This window comes from Dipodomys ordii, unplaced genomic scaffold (genome assembly GCF_000151885.1).
Source record: "Dipodomys ordii isolate 6190 unplaced genomic scaffold, Dord_2.0 Scaffold92, whole genome shotgun sequence".
Classification (NCBI taxonomy): Eukaryota; Metazoa; Chordata; class Mammalia; order Rodentia; family Heteromyidae; genus Dipodomys; species Dipodomys ordii.
The window spans coordinates 3,623,714-3,645,439 of record NW_012267308.1 but is presented as its reverse complement, the minus strand read 5'-3'; the positions used below and the strand labels follow the sequence as shown (position 1 = coordinate 3,645,439).

The 21,726-nt window shown below is 54.7% G+C and overlaps 2 protein-coding genes across 5 annotated transcripts; both read right to left on the bottom strand.

Annotated features, from left to right (window-relative positions):
* Positions 1-1,694: 1,694 nt before the first annotated feature.
* Hpn (hepsin) lies at positions 1,695-13,050 on the bottom strand. 4 transcript variants are annotated; one of them, XM_013026242.1, is made up of 13 exons: positions 12,893-13,050; positions 12,365-12,583; positions 8,794-8,895; positions 8,656-8,694; positions 5,160-5,289; positions 4,938-5,060; positions 4,782-4,822; positions 4,155-4,320; positions 3,879-4,069; positions 3,319-3,447; positions 2,690-2,832; positions 2,434-2,598; positions 1,695-2,045 (listed from the first exon to the last, which is right to left on the bottom strand). In XM_013026242.1, exons 2-13 carry the CDS (start codon positions 12,501-12,503, stop codon positions 2,007-2,009), a joined length of 1,407 nt encoding a protein of 468 aa, XP_012881696.1. In that variant the 5' UTR covers positions 12,504-12,583; positions 12,893-13,050; the 3' UTR covers positions 1,695-2,006. The 4 variants fall into 4 exon arrangements, with proteins under 4 accessions (XP_012881696.1, XP_012881699.1, XP_012881698.1 ...); XM_013026245.1 differs by having other exon boundaries at positions 12,365-12,479; XM_013026244.1 differs by having other exon boundaries at positions 12,365-12,434.
* A 1,493-nt stretch (positions 13,051-14,543) lies between these two features.
* Positions 14,544-20,462, bottom strand: Scn1b (sodium channel, voltage gated, type I beta subunit). Its single transcript, XM_013026262.1, has 5 exons — positions 20,300-20,462; positions 18,312-18,552; positions 16,131-16,272; positions 15,319-15,390; positions 14,544-15,224 (listed from the first exon to the last, which is right to left on the bottom strand). The coding sequence occupies exons 1-4, from the start codon at positions 20,405-20,407 to the stop codon at positions 15,324-15,326; spliced, it is 558 nt and encodes a 185-aa protein (XP_012881716.1). The 5' UTR covers positions 20,408-20,462; the 3' UTR covers positions 14,544-15,224; positions 15,319-15,323.
* Positions 20,463-21,726: the final 1,264 nt, after the last annotated feature.

Below are 21,726 nucleotides of genomic sequence, written 5' to 3'. Positions count from 1 at the left end.
CACCACTGGCAGGAAAGTCTCCCGTGTCTCCAATTACCACCTAGAAAACCAGAAGTGGCTCTGTGGCTCAACGTGGTAGCTCTAGTCAAGCAGAAAAGCTCAGGGACAGCACCCAGACCTTGATCAACTATCATAGGCAAGCATTTTTCCCACAAAGCACTGGTTTTCATCAACCCTATGCAGAAAAACCTTTTTTCAGTAGAGGTGGAAGCGCCTCCTGGTGACCATCCATGTCATGACAACAATGTGTCTTAAACCAGACACCAGTGGCTCACACCTATCACCGCAGCTACTTCAGGAGGCTGAGATCTGAGGAACCAGGTTTAAAGTCAGCCTGGGCAGGAAGTCCATGAGACTTATCTCTAATGAACTTGCGAAAAGCTGGAAGTAGAGCTTCGGCCCAAGTACAGCACTAACTAACCTTGAGCAAAAAATCTCAGGGATAGTACCCAGGCCCTGAGTTCAAGCCCCAGGACTGGCTCCAAAAATAAATAAATAAATAGATAAATGGTCTGTGAATGTTCCAGAAAAGGCAGAGGAGGATGGGTAGAGGTGTGGGAGGCTTCTCCCCTAGAAAAGCTGAGACCCAAGCCCAGATGGAGGGAGAAAAGGGCAGACGGGGTCTCAGGCTGTACCTGTGTTGGCCCCAAGTACATGTCCCTACACTGGCCATCTTTTCTAGAAATGTGTGCCTTTTCTAGAAATAAGTTTTCCTTTAAACATCTTCCCATCTTCAGCGGATGTGGTTTTCAAACTCAGCATCCCCCACCATGCTATAAACCAGGTACACAAAGAATTCATGAGGATCACATGACCCACATCTGTCCAATGAGCGCTCCATCACATGACCCAAATATATCCAATGAGAGCAGGGTCTCCTTGGATATTTTTTACCTCCCTGGACTATAAGACTTGGAATTTACAGGGAGGTGTGTGTGTGTATGTGTGTGTGTGTGTGTGTGTGTAAGGTGGTTCAGTGGTAGAGTGTTTGCCTCAGAGTGTGTGGAGTGTGTGTGTGTGTGTGTGTGTGTAAGGTGGCTCAGTGGTAGAGTGTTTGCCTCACATGCATGAGGCCCTAGGTTTGATTCCTCAGCACCACATAAACAGAAAAAGTTGAAAGTGGTGCTGTGGTTCAAGTGGTAGAGCACTCGCCTTGAGCTGAAGAGCTAAGGGGCAGCACCCAGACCCTGAGTTCAAGTCCCATGACCAAAAAAGAAAAGAAAAGAAAAGAAATGGATCAGCCAGGAGCCTGTGGCTCACGCCTGTCATCCTAGCTACTCAGGAGGCTGAGATCTGAGGATCGTGGTTCAAAGCCAGCCCTGGCAGGAAAGTCGATGAGACTCTTAGTTCCAACTAGTCCCTGGAAAACCAGAAGTGGCACTGTGACTTACAGTAGTAGAGCACTAGCCTTGAGTGCTAAAGCTCAGGGACAGTGCCCAGGCCCTGAGTTCAAGCCCCACAACCAACACGAAACAAAAAAAGATCAGACAACACTTGGATCTTGGATCCAGCTGTACCTGAAACCTGATCCAGGTGTTTCCAATGAATCAACCAGCTAAAAACTTTTATTCTCTTAAGTCAACAATTGGGAGATCACATTTCCTGCCTGCTTCATGCCAGTCCCCCAATTCTTCTCTTCCCCTCTCCCCACAATTTCCTCACTGCTGCTTACATTTGTGACTGCGGAGACCACATTAATCAAAACCATCTTTATTATTTAAAGAGCATCCTGTCACCAGGGTCCCCTAAACAAGGGTTCCCCAGAGGGCAGAATAATATTTACACATGGTGCGGGGCGGGGGGGGGGGGAGAGGTGTGGCTGGCTGGGGGGGGCCGCCACTATGGCACACGAGCAGCTCAGAGGGGTCCTTGGACCCGTGGACTGGGCTCGAGAAGAAACATGGTCCATCCTGGACTCGGTGTGGTACCAACCACAGACAGCCAGGGCAGCCACACGCAGGCCAGCGTGGGCGCTGGAGACACGGGCAGCACGGAGACGCCACAGGTCAGCGGTGGCTCAGTATGCCGCTGGCTTCGGAGTGAGTCTGGGGAGAGACGGCTGCAAGCTGTGGTGTGCTGAGCACCCCCTCCCCAAGATCCACAACTAATGCCCCTTCCGGATGCCCCAGAATTTCTGCCTCCGTGGTAGACCCACAAAACTTCCCACAGGGGCCGGTGGCTCACACCTGTCAGCTACTCAGGAGGCTGAGATCTGAAGACTGTGGTTTGAGGCCAGCCTGAGCAGGGAAGTCTGTGAGACTCTTATCACCAAGGAACCGGCCAAAAGCCAGAAGTGGAGCTGTGACTCAAAGGGTAGAGTGCTAGCCTTGAGTGAAAAAGCTCAGGGACAGCGTCCAGGTCCTGAGTTCAAATCCCAGGACTGGCATAAGAAAACGAAAACACAGCCGCTGCCTTCTACTGGGCCTGGCTCACCTTAATGGCCTGGAAGATCCACTCTCGGAAGTCCATGACTTTGGTGTAGACTCCTGGCTTCTGAGCTAAGGCGCAGCCGGTGCCCCAGCTCACGATGCCGCACAGGCGCCAGCGCGGGGCCCGGGAGATGCTGTCCTCACACACGAACGGCCCGCCACTGTCCCCCTGCGGGGAGGGGAAGCGCGCTGAAGGCCCAGAGGGGAGGGGCGGGGGGGGGCTCCCTCCAGCTTTGAGAAGGGCGGCCCTTCCGGCTCACCTGGCAGGCATCCACGCCCCCCTCGGGGTAGCCGGCACAGAACATCTTAGGTTTGATTTGGTTTCCATAGAAGTCGGGGCCGTTGCAGACATCGTTGCTGATTATGGGGACCCGGGCCTCCTGCAGTACCCGAGCCTGCTGGCCTGGGGGGGGGGCGAGGCTAGAGGGAGCTGGGGGAACCAGCCTGCCCCCTCCCTCGGGTTCTGCCCCCTTGTTCCCCAGAGGGGGACCCCAGAGCTACCAGCCTACCAGAGTGTTTGCTCTCCTTTCCCTTCCTTCCCTCTCTCTCTTCCACCTTCCTTTTTCTTTCACTGATCCCCAGGACTTGAACTCAGGGCCTGGGCACTGTCTAACTTTTTCACTGAAGACTGGTGCTCTACCACTTGAGCCACAATTCCACTTGCAGCCTTTTTTCCTTTTTCGGATGGTTACTTGGAGATAAGAGTCTCACAGACTTTCCTGCCCGGGCTGGTTTCAAACCACAGTGCTCAGACCTTAGTCCCCTGAATAGCTAGGATGACAGGCACTTTGCCTGCCTCCCTCCCTCCCTCCCTTCCTTCTCTCTCTCTCCCTTCCCTGCCCCTCCCCGTGTCTGTGGTGGGCAGGCACAGGGCACAGGCAGGACTCACCGTAGTACTGCATGTTTCCCCAGCCGGTCACTGTGCAGATCTTGCCGTCCACCAGGTCCTGGCCGGCCGCGGGGAGACACACAGGCTGGATGTATTCTGTGAGAGAGGCCCCAGCCCCGGGCTGACCTGCTGCAGGCGGGGTGAACCTGTCCATCTGCAGCTCATACCCTCCAACCCCGCCATGGGAAATCAGGGAAATTGAGGCAGGAGAAAGAGCAGCCAGGAAGTTGGAAACTGTATTAGTGAGAAGCTTCATTAGAACATCCGGCTATCCCTTTCTTGGTTTTGTCTGTGTGTGTGTGTGTGTGCGTGTGTGTGTGTGTGCATGCGTGCACGCATGTGTTGGTCCTGGGGCTTGAACTCAGTGCCTGGGCGCTATCCCTGAGCTTTTCTTGCTCAAGGTTGGTGCTCTACCACTTGCGCCATGGGTCTATTTCTGGTTTTTTGGTGATTCACTGGAGATAAAAGAGCCTCACAGACTTTCCTGCCCAGGCTGGCTTTGAACCCTAATCCTCAGATGGCAGCCTCCTGAGTAGCTAGGGCAGGCGTGCCCGACTCACCCGTGAGGGGCAGGGGGCTGGAGAGGTGGACGAGGGCGATGTCGTTGCTGTTCTCTCCGCTGTTGGGGTCTTGAAAGGGAAGGTAGCCCCCGTGGTAGATGACAGCCCGCACCCCCAGTTGCACGCCATGGGGGGAGCCCTGGGCCACGGCCCCAGCAAATACTTTCCATAGAGACAGGACTCGGTTCCTCCTGCCAGGCAATGGGAGGGACGGCTGGTGGGCAGCCTGGGCACTGCCCTGCCCCCCCACCGGCTGGCGCTGAGCGGGGCACTCACTCTGGGAAGCAGTGGGCAGCGGTTAGCACCCAGTCTCCAGATAGCAGGGACCCCCCGCACAGGTGCGCCCCGTCATAACGCAGGCTGACCTGCCACGGCCACCGGCCCAGGCTGCTGTCCTGGCCGCCCACGATGCGGTCCACGGGCAGCTTCCTGCGGCCACAGTCTGTGCCAGAGGGGTGTGGTCAGTGGGGGGAGGGGGGCGGGGAGGTGGAGGCCTGCGTCTGGTCCCAGGGGATCTGAGACCACAGGTTCCCCCCCCCCGGCAGATTGAGGGGACACAGCCTTGTTGTTGGGGGGAAGGGAGGGAGGGGGTCCTCAGGATGATGGATGCTCTGCCTGGGCACCGTCCCTGAGCTTTTCTTGCTCAAGGCTGGTGCTCTACCACTTGAACCACAGTGCCACTTCCAGTTTTCTGGTGCTTAATTCGAGGTAAGAATCTCACAGACTTTTCCTGCCGGGGCTGGCTTTGAACTGCGATCCTCAGATCACAGCCTCCTGAGTAGCTAGGATGACAGGCGTGAGCCACCAGCGCCCCACACAGTCCTCTCTTTGGGGGGGCCCCAGAGCCCCGGCTCTGTCCCAGGGACGCTGAGTCATGGGGATGGCGGTGAGGCCCAGGCTCACCTTGGCAGACGGTGGACAGGAAGCGGCCTCTGGGACAGTCGCTGCGGGGCGGGGGGGGGCGACGATGGAGAGAGAGAGAACAGAGGGAAATGAAGGCCTCGGGGGCCGGTGAGCGGGCAGGGTCCCCGGGGGGCTCCCCGCCCCCGCCCCGCTCACCACACAGAGATGACATCCAGCAGGCTCTGGGCGTGGGGCAGCCGGCCCTCGTCCACGCAGAAGAAGCCCCACGTGCCGTTGGCGCCCGCGGTCCTCACGTCCAGCTCGGAATGGACCAAAGCCCTGGGCAGGGCAGGGGTCAGCACCGCTCCATCTGTGTCCCTTCCCCTCCGCCCCCCCCAAAAAAACCACAACCCGTTCTGCTTCTGGGGTGCCCAGTACCTGAGAAAGCCCATCTCCTCGCAGCTGAGACCCGCCACCCTGGCGTTGGAGCGGGAGGAGCACAGCAGACGCCACGTCCCCTCCATCCTGTCAAACACCGTGACGCGCGCGTCCACAGGGCTGACCTGCACTGCAGGGCACAAAGGGGGCGCTGGGGCCCAGGTCGCCCCAGACCCGGGGCCCCCCCAGCCTCCCTTCCATGACGACGGCCACAGCACAGGCCTCTTCCCCCAGAAGCTGGGTGCCCAGACAAGCCCTGGGGACACCACGCTCTTGGTTCCCTTGGTGGGGAGGAGGGGGGGGGACTGGCATGAAAGAACGTTCCAGATTTCCAGAAAGCTCCTTGAAGCCACCCGCTCTGAGGAGCCTCCAGAATCACATGAGTTACTAACGGCCCCCTCCCTTTTTTTGGGTGGGTCATGGGGCCTGAACTCTGGGCCTGGGTGCTGTCCTTCAGCTCTTTAGCTCAAGGTGAGCGCTCTACCACTTGAGCCACAGCGCCACTTCAGGTTTTCTGGTGGTTAACTGGAGATAAGAATCTCACACTTCACTGCCCGGGCTGGCTTTGAACCGTGATCCACAGATCTCAGCCTCCTGAGTAGCTAGGGTGACAGGCATGAGCCACTGGTGCTAGCTACTAATGGCCCCTTTGATCCAGCTGGCTTCTACATTCTTCACTTTGGTGTGTGTGTGTGTGTGTACACACGCATGCACACCTGTGTGGAAGACCTGGGGCCTGAACTCAGGGGCTGGGCGCTGTCTTTCACTCTCTCATGGCTTGGTGCTCTACCTCTTGAGCCACAGCTCTACTGCCAAAGCTTTGTCAGTTCATTGGAGGTAAGAGCCTCATGTCTGTCCCAGTGTTGGCTTCAAACCTTGGTCCTCACCCCTCAGCCTCCTGCGCAGCTGGGCTTACAGGCGTGCCCAGCTTCCCTTTCTTTTTTGCAGCCTGAAGACTGTTGGCCATCCAAATGCTTAACTAAACAACTGTGTGGTTGGAGGGGGTGGGGGAAGAGGGAAAAGATGGGGAAGTCCTGGGAGAAGGGGGAGGAGGAGGAAGAAAAAGCAGAAGCAGAAGAAGGTACAGGAGAGAGGAGGAGGAGGAGAAGGAAGAAAAAAAAACAGGAGGAGGAGGAAGAAAAAGAAGAAGAAAGCCGGGGACTGGGAACCCGATTGGGGGTGGGGGCTCTTGGGGCTGTCCAGTGGCCACTGGCTGAAAGATCCCTCAGTTCATCCCCCCACGCAGTTGGGGGACCCTTCCCCCCATGTCAGGTCCAAACTCCAGCGCCTCTCTTCACACATCTACCAAGCGTGGTGTGATCCAGGCTCTATTTTGGGCAATGACCAAGGCACCACAAGAAGGAACAAATGCAAACGGCCGGGCTGCAGGGGCTGAGCTTCAGATCCCAGCGGGAGGTGGGGAAGGAAAGGGACAAACGAGGGACAAATCAGAAAACCCAGTGGTGCTCACCTGGGAGGGGCCCTGAAGCAGGCGGTGTGGGGGAGGGGGCAGAGAAGACAGGGAATCAAGTAGGACACAGGAAACAAACACAGAGAGCAAGCAGCAGCAGAGCCGGGGTGGGGAGGGGAGAAAGGAGAGAGGGAAGGAGGCAGGGAGGGAAGGAAGGGGTAACAGAGGGGAGGAGCAGAGATTTTTGATCTCTTAGCCAGACCGAGCTGCTGGTGGCTCACGCCTGTAATCCTAGCTACTCAGGAGGCTGAGATCTGAGGATCATAGTTCAAAGCCAGTTGGAGGAGGAATGTCCACGAGACTCACCACCAGAAAACCGGAAGTGGTGCTATGGCTCAAGTGGTAGAGCACTAGCCTTGAGCTGAAGAGCTGAGGGACAGCGCCCAGGCCCAGAGTTCAAGCCTCAGAACCGACAAAAACAAAAAAACAAAACCCCAAGCAGGTGCCATGTCCAAAACACACGAGCCACTGGCCCTCGGCTATATTTTGTGTTTGAGATATGGTCTCCATAATGTGACATTGCCACACTCTTCTTTGAAGCGGCTTTAACTATGTATCCCAGGCTGGCCCTGAACTTCCACCCTTTTACCCCAGCTTCCCCTGCAGCACACCGCCATTCTTGGCTCTCCTCCAATTATTTTTAAAACGATGTTTTGTGCCATGGGCCTCTCACTTTTCAATTCTTTATTCCTGTCCATATTATTTTAAGCAAGGTAAGAAGTCTGTTCTAGATCACCTGGTGTGCTTACCAGATTGTGTGATATACTTAGAGCTGTGAAAATCCCAGAAAAAACAAGGTAGGGACAGGGAGAGGGGGTGTTGCTTTTGTTTTTATTTTGTGCTGGTCTTGGGCCTTGAACTCAGCTCTTTCACTCAAGGCTGGCACTCTCACCACTTGAGCCACAGCTCTACTTCTGGCTTTTTGGGCAGTTAATTAGAGATAAGAGTCTCATAGACTCTCCTGCCCCAGCTGCATTTGAACCGCGATCCTCAGGTCTCAGCTTCTGAGTAGCTAGGATGACAGGCGGGAGCCACTGGCGCCAGGTCCATTGCCCCATTTGTAAAGTGAAGAGAATGAAAGTCCATGCTCACTGGGTTTGGGGAAAATCTCACGAGATTAGGACCATGGCATGGGTCAGTAATGGAAAGCCACCTGCCTAGGAAATGTGAGTTCGATCCCCAGTACTGCAGGATCACACGTGTATGAACACCATATTGATACATAAGCTAAACAAAAAAGGAACAAAACCGTTTTGTTAACCGGGCAACAGTGCCCAGGCAGTAAAGGCTGTGAGAAATGTATCTCCAATGAACCACCAAAAAGCTGGAAGTGGAGCTGTGGCTCAAGCAGTAGAGCACTAGCCTTGGGCACAAAAGCTCAGGGACATCTTCCAGGTCCTGAGTTTAAGCCTCAGAACCAGCACAAAAACAAAACAAAATAAAACAAATGTGTGTGTGTGTGTATACACAATATACACAAGTAAATAAGTAGATGCATCATAGAAAAATGAGTAAATATAAACAAGTAGATAAGTGATTTATGACAGATGAACAAATAAAAACTAGTAAAGGTGCTGGGTGCTGGTGGCTCACACCTGTTATCCTAGCTATTCAGGAGGCTGAGATCTGAGGATCGCAGTTCAAAGCCAGCCTGGGCAGGAAAGACCGTGAGACTCCTATCTCCAATAAACCACCAGAAAACCGGAAGTGGCGCTGTAGCTCAAGTTTAGAGCGCTCGCCTTGAGCTGAAGAGCTGAGGGACAGCGCCCAGGCCCAGAGTTCAAGGCCCATGACTGACAAAAACAACAACAACAACAAAAAATAGTAAAGGAGCAAATACATAGGTGGATAAAAATAACCAATGTAAAAAATAACCAATGTGTGCCTGACTCAAGTCAGGCAAGGCTCAACCTTTAAGAGCATCAACAAAAAAAAAGAAAATACTTTCACACACATACGCAAACATGCACATGCACATGCACATGCGCACACACAGGCCCGCTTCCTCCAGCCCTGTGTACTCACCTGGGTACAGTGGCTGCTGATCACTCCTGAGTAGGGTCACTGTGGAGAAGGTGGAGGTGAGGATGGGCTGGTGGGAGGCCTAGTGTGTGTGTGGGGAGACCCAGCACGGGGGAGGTCAGAGGTAAATACTATGCTCACCAACAGCCCAGGAAGCTGCTCCGATGGCCGTGAGGAGCAGCAGGGTTCCTACGGAGAGCGCAGCCACCTTGGGTCCAGAGCAGCCTTGTACCCTCCGGCCACCTGTAACAGACACCAGGCTGCAGCCACGGCCAGGCCTGGCCCCAGACCTCACCTGGCCCCAGTGTCGCGGTGTCTGTGCCACTCAGAAGGCTGAGATCCAGAGGACTGATGTCCAAAGTTGGCCCAGGCAGAAAACGCACAGGAGACTCCATTTCCAAAATAATCAGTTTAAAAAAAAAAAAAGCTGAGCTGGAGGCGTGGCTCATGTGGTAGAGTGCCAGCCAAGCAAGCAAGCACAAGCAAGTGCAAGGACCTGAGTTCAAACACTGGCCCAGAGTTCCTGCCTGGGCTGGCTTTGAACTATGATGCTCAGAGCTCAGCCTCCTGAGCAGCTGGGCTGACAGATGTCTTCTGAGTGTTGAGTCAGCATCTTATCTGGGAGTACCCGGATGCCGACACACGATCAGATCTCAAACTGCCCTCCATGTTGTCCCAGATCTGCCGCGCGCAGGCCTGTCTCCAAGGCCCTCATTCCTACTGCTTGGCAGTTGCACAGTCCGACCAGCCCTATCTAACCATTGGGCAGTCTCCCCCTCCGCTCCCCAAGATACAGAAGCCTGGTAATCTGCCTTTCAAGTCCATAGCTTCCCAGTTCCCTTATCCCCTCAGACTATATGGCTTTTAGAGAGCTGAGGTTTGAACTTGCTTCCTCAAATCCCCAGACAGCAATGTGGGTCATTATCAGACATTTAATAGAACTTCTGCAGAGCAACACAAACCACGGAACTTGTAAAAATAACCTATTAAATAGCCGGGCACTGGTAGCTCATGCTTGTAATCCCAGCTACCCAGGAGTCTGAGATTCAAGGATGGAGGTTCAAAGCCAGCCCAGGCAGGGCACTGGTAGCTTATGCCTGTAATCCTAGCTTCTCAGGAGATTGAGGACTGAGGATCGTGGTTCAAAGCCAGCCTGAGCAAGGAAAGTCTGTGAGACTCTTATCTCCAGTAAACCACCAGAAAACCGGAAGTGGCTCAATGTAGAGCTCTCGCCTTGAGCTGAAGAGCTCAGGGACGGTGCCCAGGCCCAGCGTTTAAGCCCCACAACCAAAAAAAAAAAAAGCCAGCCCAGGCAGAAAAGTCTATGAGACTCTTCTCTCATTAATAAAACAAGCTAGAAATGGAGCTGTGGCTCAAGGGTAGAGCTCCAGCCTTGCACAAAAGAAGGAGAGGAGGCAGGAGGCCTGACTACAAATCCTGGTACCGCCCCCCCCCCAAATCATGACAAAAATAAAATTAAAAACAAAAAACAAAGTAATAACAAAACCTAGAAAGGAAGTCATAGCACCAGCGCCATCTGGTGGGAAGACCCTGCACTACCTCGAACCCTCCAACCTTCCGATCAGCCAGTCTCCTCCAACTTCAACTCCAGATATACTAGTGTCCTGTGTGCACATACACTCAGCCCTGCTCTTCCGGCTGCCTGGTCCACCCTACCTCCTTCCCACTGGGTCTCTGAGTTGAGACTCAGCTCTCTCTTCTGATCCCAATCCCAGAAGCTTTGGGGGAACCTTGGGTGAATTTCCACTGCACTAAGAAATCTAAAACTAGAAGCTGGTAGCTCATGCCTTAATCCTAGCTACTTAGGAGGCTGAGATTTGAAGACCATGGTTTGATGCCAGCCAAGGGCAAGAAAGACTATGGGACTTTTATCTGCAATTAAGCAGCTTAGTGTTAGGGCACTATGGAAAAAGCTAAGTGACATCACCCAGGCCCTGAGTTCAAGACCTAGTACCGATAAATACACAAGAAAAAGAAAATTCCGGGCTGGGAAGGTGGCTGCATGGTAGAGCGCTTGCCTTGCATGCCTGAGGCCCTGGGTTCGATTCCTCAGCACCACATAAGCAAAAAGAAAAAAAAATCCGGAAGTGGCCCTGTGGCCCAAGTGGTAGAGTGTTAGCCTTGAGTTGAAGAGCTGAGGGAGAGCCCAGGCCAAGAGTTCAGGCCCCATGACCAGCAAAAGGAAAGGAAAATTGCTATTTACACACAAGGAAAGGAAACCCAGAGAGGCCCAGCCACCAATGCCTACTTAGTCCCATCGGGAAAATAGTCCTCAGGATTCCAGCCTCTGCTGTCCACATGCTCAGAGCCTGGTTTCATGCGGGACCACAGTCAGTGATCTGGGGGGAGGGCTCTCAGTGCTACCTGGGTCAAGATCCAGACCCCTGGAGGAGGCCACAGAGCTGTGCGAATCATTACAGCCACATTTCAATCTTCACACCAGCCAGCACCAGAGGCTCATACCTATAATCCTAGCTCCTCAGGAGGTTGAGATCTGAGGATTGTGGTTCAAAGCCAGCCCAGGGCAGAAAAAAAATATCCTGGATTTTTTCTTTTTTTTTTTTTTTGCCAGTCCTGGGGCTGGCACTCAGGGCCTGGGCACTGTCCCTGAGCTTCTTTTGCTCAAGATTAACACCCTACCACTTCTGGGTATGTGGTACTGAGGAATCAAAGCCAGGGCTTCATGCATGCTAGGCAAGCACTTTACCACTGAGCCATATTCTCAGCCCCTGGAAACTCTTATCTCCAATGAACCAGCCAAAAAAACCCAAAGTGGACCTGTGGCTCAAGGGGCAAGGTAGCAGCCTTGAGTGGAAAAAGCTAAGGGATGGTGCCAGGCCCTGAGTTCGAGCCCTCTCCAGCTGGTCCGATCAGCGTTGGGAAGAAGAGCCTGGAGAGCCCACTGCAGGGGTTTCTGAGCCCCTGCCTGCCGGCCGACCTGTCGGGTGGTTTTCCTGTCACCTCCTAAGTGGTCTCTCTCCCCTCTGTCTGGGTCTTTCTCTTTCTTTCTCTGTCTCTGTTTCTATCCTGGCCAAGTCCCAATCTTCTCTCTGCTCTGTCCATAGGATTAAGAAGCATCTGGAATGGGTGGAGGTTCTGAGCTTTTAGGACCCCCAAATCCACCCAACCCTGCATGACAACTGAATTGTGACTCTAGCATCCCTTCTGAGCCCCGTTCCGGTGCCTTGGCCCCTCTACTCTCCCCACAATCTCATCCTCACTGGACCCAATGATGTGTATGTTAGGGGGGTTGGGGAGCTGAAGACCAGAGACACAATGCTACTCACACAAAACCACACAGCAAAGAGCGGCACGAGACCCAAATGTAAACTGTGTTTCACTCTAGAATGGCCGTCCTCCGCTCCAAGCAGTGACCACCCTGTCCACACCGCTCCCCGTCCGCCACCCCACCACCTCCATCCCAAGTCCAACTGGGGGAAACTGAGGCAAGGTGCCAGCAAGGTCACACAGGGTTAGCAGAGAGGCATGCCACACATAGACAATTTGGTTAATAGTTAATTAGGTAGAGGAGACTTCAGATGGGGGGTGGGGATGAGGGTAGGAGGGGTATCTGGAGAGTGGGAAGGGGGGAACCCCTGGGAGTGGAGGGGCTGAGGACAGACAGAACACAGGGGAAGGGTGTCAAAGTCGAGCCAAGGTTGGGGTTCAGAGACAAGTAGCGGACACTCACCCTCCTTCTCCGCCATGTCCCGGACTTTCATTAATGATTCCCGGGCTGGCCTCCTGGGCCGGGGCGGGCCCTGTGGGGAGATGAACAGGGACAGGGGAGACAGGCCTGGGGGAGACTGGCCCCCCCCAATTCTAGGCATCCATCTAGGTTCTAGTCAGGTCAGGCCTTGGTCATGGCCACAGCTTGGAGGCAGGTTCAAAGATGGGGTCCAAGCAGAGGCTGGGGTGACAGTGAAGATTTTTTGAGGGCTCAGGACCTCTCCCAAAGCTAAGCCTGGGGAGGAGGAAGGGGGGGACTGAAGATCTGAACTCCTGGATTCGACTGCGGGGTTTGAGGGGGGCGGCTGCAGCAGCTGGAGGTCCAGGGCCCAGGGACACAAGCCACGTCTTAGGGGTGTGGGGGGGGAACGACACATGGTGGGAGCCCCTTGTGTGAGGAGTGAGGCTCAGGTGGGCTAGACAGGGGGGTGTGGACACGTCTCCCTGAGTCTGGGGAGTACGGGGCAGGGGGGGGAGCTCTGGGCCTTACCCTGGGGTCCACCGGAGACAGTGCGGATTTGAGATTAGTCTCCAGGCCTGGGCAGGAACATGGTGCTGGCCCCCACAAGAAGTGTGAGGGGGGGGCCTGCAGGGCGATGGCGAAGGCGGCGGGCGGCAGGCAGGGGCGGCAGGGGCAGCGGGGCAGCGGGGCTGGGCTCGGCCTGCTAGGCCCGGGCGGCCTCACCTGAGGAGGAGGGGCGGGGGAAGGGGCGGGGAGGGGCTGGCCCGCGGGATTGGTGACCGCAGAGGCCACCTGGCATTGGGGGCCGGGCTTATTAGAACAAAAAAAAATAAAAAAAAAGAGGGGTGGTGGTGGTGGTGGGAGGAGGCTGGACCTGCAGGCCGGGGCCTCAGGCTTGCAGAGGGGTTCAGGTAGGCCTGAGAACAGGCTGGGGTGAGGGTTGTTTTTTCTTTTTCCCCAAAGCTGGAAGAATCTGAGTGGAAGGTTCTAGAAGCACATGCTAGCCCCCTTGGCCTATGAATCCCCAACCACCTCCTGGGTCACAGCCCCCCCTCCGTCCCTAGTCCCGCCCCTCCCCCAACCCCTTTCCTAAAAGTCACGGGGTTGACCTGGTCAGCCGGCTGCAATGACCTCTGGGGCCCAGAAAGTCCTCCACTGGGGGAAGGGAGGGAGGAGGGAGGACTTGGCCCGGAAAAGGTGACACCAAGTGCTAAGGGCCAGGCCAAGTGGCCGGAAGGGACTAGAGGCAGATGGCAGCACGCTGTCCAGCCAGCAGGCCAAGCGCCGTCCACCGCTGACCCCGCACCACACAAACACAGCGGGCAGGCGGGGCCTCGGGCCGCAGCCTCCTCCCCAAGCTGGCTGACCCCAGAGCGATGCACCGCTGGGCCTGGACCAAGCTCTGATCACCCCCCTCTAGTGCTCAGCCTGGCTGAGGGCTTTCTATGTGTATGTGTGTGTGGGGGGGGGGTACTGGGACTTGACCTTAGGGCCTGGGCACTGTCTCTTAGCAGTTTGACTCCAAGATGGCTCTCTACCACTTGAACCACAGTTCCACTTCTGTTTTTTTGGCGATACACCCAGTCTGGCCTTGAACTGATCCTCAGAGTTCAACCTCCCAAGTGGCCGGAATTACAGGTGTGAACCACCACACCTAGCAACCCCAGGCCTGAATGTCTCTTTCTCTTTTTCCTGTCTTCTCTCTTCTCCTCCCTCTCCTTCCTTCTCCCTTTCCTCTTTCCTCTGGAGACCCTCACGGAACTACTGTACCCTATCAACGATGTTGCCCTCCATGGTATCCCCAGGCTTCAGAGCCAACTCTGGGATCCCCGACTGTACCCCAAATGGGTGCTGCCTGGCTCACACCTCTCATCTAGCTACTTAGGAGGCTGAGACCTGAGGATCACAGTTCAAAACCAGCCTAGGCAGAAGTCTCCCTCATCTCCAATCAATCAACCAAAAGCCAGAGGTGGAGCTGTGGCTCAAGTGGTAGAGCAGCAGCCTTGAGCGGAAAAAGCTCAAGGACAGCATCTAGGTCCTGAGTTCAAGCCCTAGTTCTTGCACACAAAAAAATAAGGCTGAGACTTTACGGTTTGGGGCTAAACATAGGATGAGAACAGAAGCGGGGGGAGGAGGAAGAGGAGGAGGAGGAGGAGAGAGGGAAAGGGAGAGAGGCAAATCAAGTCCAAGAATCTTTATTTCCAGAACAAAACTACTTCTGTAAAGAGAGATGAAGCCCCTCAGTGGGCTCAGACCAAGGCTGGTGAGAGGGAGGATGGGGGGGCACCGAGGCGGGAATGCATTACAGGAAGGGGGACCCCAGGTCCAGCCGGAGGAAGCAAGGAGAAGATGATGATGCTAGGGGGTCCAAGGATTGGGAGGGAGGGAGGAGAAGGCCCAGAACCTTCTGTCCCCACAGTCCTGGCCCATGCCAACCCCCTTGCTGGGCAGGGCCAGGGAGCAGGGATAAGAAAGGGCTGGCCTAGCAGTGTGTGTCTGGAGCGGCCAATGTGTGCAAATTAGCAAAAAGAGGGGTGCGGAGCCATTGGCCCCCCCACACTGCCTCACCACCCTTCCCCTCCCACAGGCAGCAGAAGCAGGGGCTGGGGGACATGGCCAGTATTGCTTTACCCATCATGCACAGCGGCAGGGGGTGGCGGGCAGGAGGGCCACAGAGCAGGAGGAAGAAGGCTGGGTGAGGGGGTCCCCTGCCCTCCCACCCTGGAGGCTCCTTGGCAGATTTCTGAGGCTCATGGAGGCCCAGGGGTGGCCAACCCCCCCTCCATTGTGTATGTGGGGGGAGGCTGTACCCCAATGTTGGCATTAGGGCTGGCTCTTCCTTGAGGTGGCAGCCCAGGGCCTAAAGGGAAAGGGAGAGATGAGGGGGGGGTTAGAGGACCGACGCCCCTTCTCAGATGCCCCCACCACACTCCCCCTGTGCCCACCGGACTCACCTGGGCTACTGAGCAACCTGGACGACCGTACAGTTCTCTTTGCTCTCCGAAGTGATGGCTAAATATTCCGAGCTGGGAGAAAAAAAAAAAAACAAAAAAGACCAAAATGACAGCTCATCATAATCCAGGCTTGGAAAATGGGGAAGGTTGTTGGGGGGTGGCGGTGAGGAGGTGTCTCTCCCTGAGGAACCCTGAATCCTAGCTACTCAGGAGGCTGAGATCTGAAGATCACAGTTCAAAACCCAGCCCGGGGGCTGGGAAGATGGCTCAGTGGTAGAGTGCTTGCCTTGCATGCCTGAGGCCCTGGGTTCCATTCCTCAGCACCACATAAGCAAAAAAAAGAAAAAAAAAGCCGGAAGTGGCGCTGTGGCTCAAGTGGTAGAGGGCTAGCCTTGAGCTGAAGAGCTGAGGAACAGCGCCCAGGCCCAGAGTTCAGGCCCCACGACTGGATCAAAACAAAACCCAGCCCGGGGGCAGGAAAGTCCGGGAGACTCTAATCTCCAAGGAACCACGACTAAGCTGGAAGTGCAGCTGTGGCTCCAAGTGGTAGAGGACCAGTCTTCAAGGACTATACCCAGTCCTTGAGTTCAAGTCCTAAGACTGGCACAAAACAAACAAACAAACAAATAAAAGGGAGGGAATGCTGAGAGCAGCCAGTGGCCCTGGGGCACCGCACTCAGCCTCTCTTTCTGGACCTCTCCCCCTCCTCCATTGTAGCCAATACATTTCTGGTATGCAGGTGGCTTGCTGCTCCCACATCCCCGGCCCAGGTGGTCTGAGGGTGCTGGTGGCTGCAGCCCTGCCTGACTCACGCGTTCTCCTGGGCCGCAGCCTCCGTGGCAGCTGCGATCTTCTTGTAGCAGTACACCATCTCGGCCACCAGCCAGATGGTCAGAACCACGATGAGCACATACATCATGATCTCAGACACAATGGACGCCATGTCTCTGTTGGCTGGGGGGACAAAGGAGGGAGAGAGGCCCAAATTCAAGGACACACCTCAGACAGACCCAGTCACACTGTGCATGGACCAGCCGCTTGACCTCTCTGGGCCTAGCATGCACTTTAAATCCTCCTGCTGATTGCCCTATTGCCATGGTGACCGGGATGATTGACAACCAAGCCCCCAATGGCCTGGGAGTGGGGGTGTGACTTCAGGAAGTATCTGTGACTTCCAGGGGGCAGTACAAAGCCTCAGGTTCAAATCCTGAGTCTGCTACTTGCCAGCTGTGTGATGTTGGGCAGGTGACACAACCTCTCTGCACTTGTTTTTCCATTCTCAAAAAAAAAAAAAAATGGGGCTGGGAAGGTGGCTCAGTGGTAGAGCACTTGCCTTGCATGCATGAGGCCCTGGGTTCGATTCCTCAGCACCACATAAGCAGGAAAAAAAAAAAGCTGGAAGTGGTGCCGTGGCTCAAGTTGTAGAATACTAGCCTTGAGCTGAAGAGCTGAGGAACAGCGCCCTGGCCCAGAGTTCAGGCCCCACGACCGACAAAAAAAAAAAAAATTAAAAAAAAATGCTCATAAATGCTCATGCCTATAATCCTAGCTACTCAGGAGGCTGAGATCTGAGGATCAGAGTTCAAAGCCAGCCCAGGTAGGAAAGTCCGGGAGACTCTTATCTCCAATAAACCATTAGAGAACCGGAAGTGGAGCTGTGGCTTGATCAAGTGGTAGAGCACTCGCCTTGAGCTGAAAAGCTGAGGGACAGCGCCCAGGCCCAGAGTTCAAGTCCCACAGCCAACAAAAAAAAAAAAAAAAAAGTGCGTAACTACAATAGATTCTCACTGAAGTGCGGTGAGAATCCTCAGAATAAGCTGGACACTGGTGGCTCATGCCTGTCATCCCAGCTACTCAGGAGGCTGAGATCTGAGCATCACAGTTCAAAGCCAGCCTAGGCAGGAAAGCCTGTGAAAAAGCTCAGGGATAGTGCCCAGGCCTTGAGTTCAAACCTCAGGATTAGCACCAAAAACAAAAACAGGGTAAGGGGAGGGAGAGCAGAAGCCCCTCCCCCAGGAGTAAGTGGCAGTCTGGGTGAGGGGCAGGCCAGGAGGCTGGCAGGAAAGCGCAGGTGCCCGGATGCTGGCTATGCGGGCTGCTGGCCCAAGGGACTCGTCTGCCAGGACTCTTCACTGGCGTGGAGCCTGGAAATGGTTCCCTGAGTCTCTGCGCCAATGGGCCCTGGAAAATTCCAGTGTATGCCAGTCAGAAGCTGGGCTCCAGTGGCTCACTCCTGTAATCCCAGCAATTTAGGAAGTTCAGATGTGAGGACCCCGGTTCAAAGCTAGCTCAGGCAGGAAAGTTGGTAAGACTCATCTCTAATGGACCAACGAAGAACTGGAAGTGGAGCTGTGGCTCAAGTTCAAGACCAAGACCAGCATGCACACAAAAAAATAAAAATAGGGGGGCTGGGAAGGTGGCTCAGTGGTAGAGTGCTTGCCTTGCATGCATGAGGCCCTGGGTTCGATTCCTCAGCACCACATAAGCAGAAAAAGCTGGAAGTGGCGCTGTGGCTCAAGTGGTAGAGCACTAGCCTTGAGCTGAAGAGCTGAGGGACAGTGCCCAGGCCCAGAGTTCAGGCACCATGACTGGCAAAAAATAAATAAATAAATAAAGATAAAAATAGGCCAGGATCTTGAACAGCTAAAGGGCCAGGAGGGATCAAAAACATTACACACTGCTGGGCACTGGTGGCTCACGCCTGTCATCCTGGCTACTCAGGAGGCTGAGATCTGAGGATCGTAATTCAAAGCCAGCAGGAAAGTCCGGATGGCACCCAGGCCCTGAGTTCAAGCCTCATGAGTAACCAAAAAAAAAAAAGTTATTTTCCAAACCCACAAGGCCTCGTTTGACCTCAGATCTTCTCTCCCCTTCTCTGCTGTGCACCTGGGCATGGAGCCAGCCTGTCCCCAGCCCGCCATCTGTCCCTCCGTGATGCTCGTGAGGCTGGGCAGCGGGTAACACGCACATGGGGGAAGGAGGGCCGGCCGCACCTTTATCCACCACCTCCAGGTGAATCTTCTTCACCACCGTGGTATTGTGCTCGTAGTTATCGAAGAAGAGCAGGCGGTAGACGTGGCACTCGTAGTCGCCGGAGTGGTTGTAGGTGACGTTGGTGATGAAGATGGAGAGATCCTGCAGGTCCTTGGTGCCCCGGCTGCCGTTCCACACCACCCGGCCCTCGAACCGCTCATCGTCCTCTAGCTGAAGCACCTCGTTCTCATAACGCAGGATCTGGGGGTACCCAAGGGGAGAGGAAGAGAAGGGCCACTGCTTGGGACTGTCTTTCCCACCCATAACCTGACCCCAATCTTGTGGCCCGATCTGACCCACACAAACACAAGATGTGCCCACACACCTGGGCACAGAGATTGTCCTTGGGCCTTGGGCCAAGACACACATGCCCACTCCCAAACCCCTCTCGCTCTTTACTTCTTCCCCCGGCACCAGCTGCGAGAGACACTCCCTGCCCCCCAACCACTGTCCAGCAGGTGCTGCCGTCATGCAATTCAAAAATACAAGCCAGGTCACCAGTAGCTCGTGCCTGTAATCCAAGCTACTCAGGAGGTTGAAATCTGGAGGAGTCCAGTCCCAAGCCAACAAGAGGGAAAAAAAAAAATTCATGAGACTCCATCTTCAATCAAGCAGCAAAAAACCGATCTGGAGGCAGGGCTCAAGAGGTACAACGCTAGCCATGAGCCAGAAAAAGAGAAAGCTCAGGGAGAGCATGAGGTCCTGGGTTCATGAACAGAATCAACACACATTTAAAAAATAAATAATGGGCTGGGAAGGTGGCTCAGTGGTAGAGCACTTGCCTTGCATGCATGAGGCCTGGGTTTGATTCCTCAACACCACAAAGAAAAAAGAAAAAAGCCAGAAGTGGCGCTGTGGCTCAAATGGTAGAGCACTAGCCTTGAGCTGAAGAGCTGAGGGACAGCGCCCAGACCCAGAGTTCAGGCCCCACGACTGGACCCCCAAAAAATAAAATAAAATAAAATAAAAAATAAATAAAAATAAAACACACATTGTACAGAAAACATAGGAAAAGTTTTGCTTTTGTTCCATGATGACAATCTAAGATTTATTTATTTGGTGTCAGTCGTCTGGCTTGAACTCAGGGCTTAGGCTCTGAACCTGAGCTTCTTTTGCTCAAGGCTAGTGCTCTACCACTTGAGCCACAGCATCACTTCCGGTATACTGGCGATTCCCTAGGGATAAGAATCTCATGGACCTTCCTGTCTGGCCTGACTCTGAACCTCCATCTTTAGATCTCAGCCTCTGCGGTGGCTGGGAGGACAGGTGTGAGCCACCAGTGTTGCCAAAGATGATTTTACTGGTGCCAAAGAGTTCCAGTGACCTTTCTTTCCAGTGACCTTTCTTTCCAGTGACCTTTCTTTCCAGTGACCTTTCTTTCCAGCCAGCCAGATGCCACATGACTTCCTTCACCTCCCACTGCCTCCCCACCACTGCAGAACAGGAAACTGAGGCTTGGAGACTCTCTGTGAACTGCCCAAGTTCACTAGAGGGTCAGCGTTATAACCAGAATTGGAACCTAGGTCATTCATCAGAGCTGATTATGATTATCTTGTTTTGTTTTGTTTTGGCATGAGGGATCCAACCCAGGATGTTGTACTTGCTAGGCAAGCACTTTGCCACTTAATTCTGATTTTATAGTAGTAAAACGATACTGGGTGCCAGGGGCTCATGGCTGCAATCCCAGCTACTCAGGGGGCAGAGATCTGAGGATTATAGTTCAAAGCAGGACACTCAAGGGAGATTTACTTCTAAGGAACCAGCCAACAACCAGAAGTGAAGCTGAGGCTCCAGTGGTAGAGCGTCAGCCTTGAATGCAAAAGCTCAGGGACAGTGCCCAGGCCCTGACTTCAAGACCTAGGATTGGAGCAAACAGAGAAGCAGTCTTCCTCCTAAGCTTGAAATCCTCACACATGCCCTGGCCCTTGGGTGCCAGGCCCTGGCACACCTTGACGAAGTCTTCCGTGCCCTTCTGGCGGAAGGTCCATTCGGTGAAGGTCTCCGCGGTGGTCTCACTGCGCCGCTTGCAGGAGATGCACAGGATTTTGAAGGTCATCCCGTACACGGCCTCCGTCTCCGAATCCACCTCCACGCAGCCTCCCCAGGCGGAGGACACTGTGGTGACAAGGGGGCTGGGTCAGCCCAAGTACCTGGCAGCTCACACCCGACATCCTAGCTACCCAAGAGGCTGACATCTGAGCATCGTGGTTCAGGACCAACTCTGGGCAGGAAAGTCTGTGAGACTCTTATCACCTATGAACCAGCAAAAAGCCGGAAGTAGAGCTGTGACTCAAGTGGTAGAGCACCATGCTGGAGCACAAAAAGCCAACAAAAAGCCCTGAATTTCAGTCCCACGACTGGCACATAAACAATAAACAGGGGCTGGGAATGTGGCTCAACATGAAGCCCTGGATTTGATTCCTCAGTTACCACATCCACAGAAAAAGCTAGAAGGGACGCTGTGGCTCAAATGGTAAGAGCGCTTGCCTTGAGCACAGAGAGGCTCAAGGACAGTGCCCAGGCCCTGAGTTCAAGCCCCAGGACCAGCAACATAAATAAATAAATAAAGTTCTTTTCCTGCCCCCGCAGCTCCCCTGGACTCCCAGGTCTTCTGAGACCCTCCTCACCGGCTTCCCTGCTAATGCTGGGGCTCCAGCTCCAGCTCTGGGTCTTTCCCTGGTCTCCAAACTCCCATCTTTAATCTCTTATGTTCCAGATTCAGCTCCCCTGGGACCTCTTTTCAGTGCACCTCATCTTTATTTCTCTTTGGAGGGGTCTTTCCTGGCTCAGATTTTCCTAAGGAAGGGGGGAGGGGGTCTCCTCTCTCTCTCTCTTTCACCTTGGCAATGTCTCTCCCGTTTTACTTATTTTTATTTTTGATTTTTTTTCGCCAGGTGTGGAGACTTGAACTCAGGGCCTGGGCGCTGTCCCTGAACTTCTCCGCTCAAGGCTGCCTGCCGCCACTCTTACCACTTGAGCCACAGCTCCACCTCTGGCTTTCTGGTGGGTCACTGGAGATCGGAGTCTCAAGGACTTTTCTGCCAGGGCTGGATTTGAACCTCCATCCTCGGATGTCAGCCTCCTGAGCAGCTAGGATGCCAGGCGGGCCGGGGCCGCCTCGGCCTCTTCCCTTTTGTCAACTCCACTGGGCCTGCCCTCCCTGGGCCTCGACCTCCCTGTCCTCCTCCTCCCGCAACCTCCATCTCCCCCTGCCTCTCTCAACTTTCCCTCACCAACTCCTCTCCCTCCCTCCCTCTCTCTCTAGCTGTCAGGCTCAGCACCCCAATCTCCCCGAGGAGAACTTGGGGGGGGACGCTGGCCGGGGGGTCCTCCATCTCTGGCCTCCTCCCTCCCCTCCCCCCCCGTCCCCCGCAG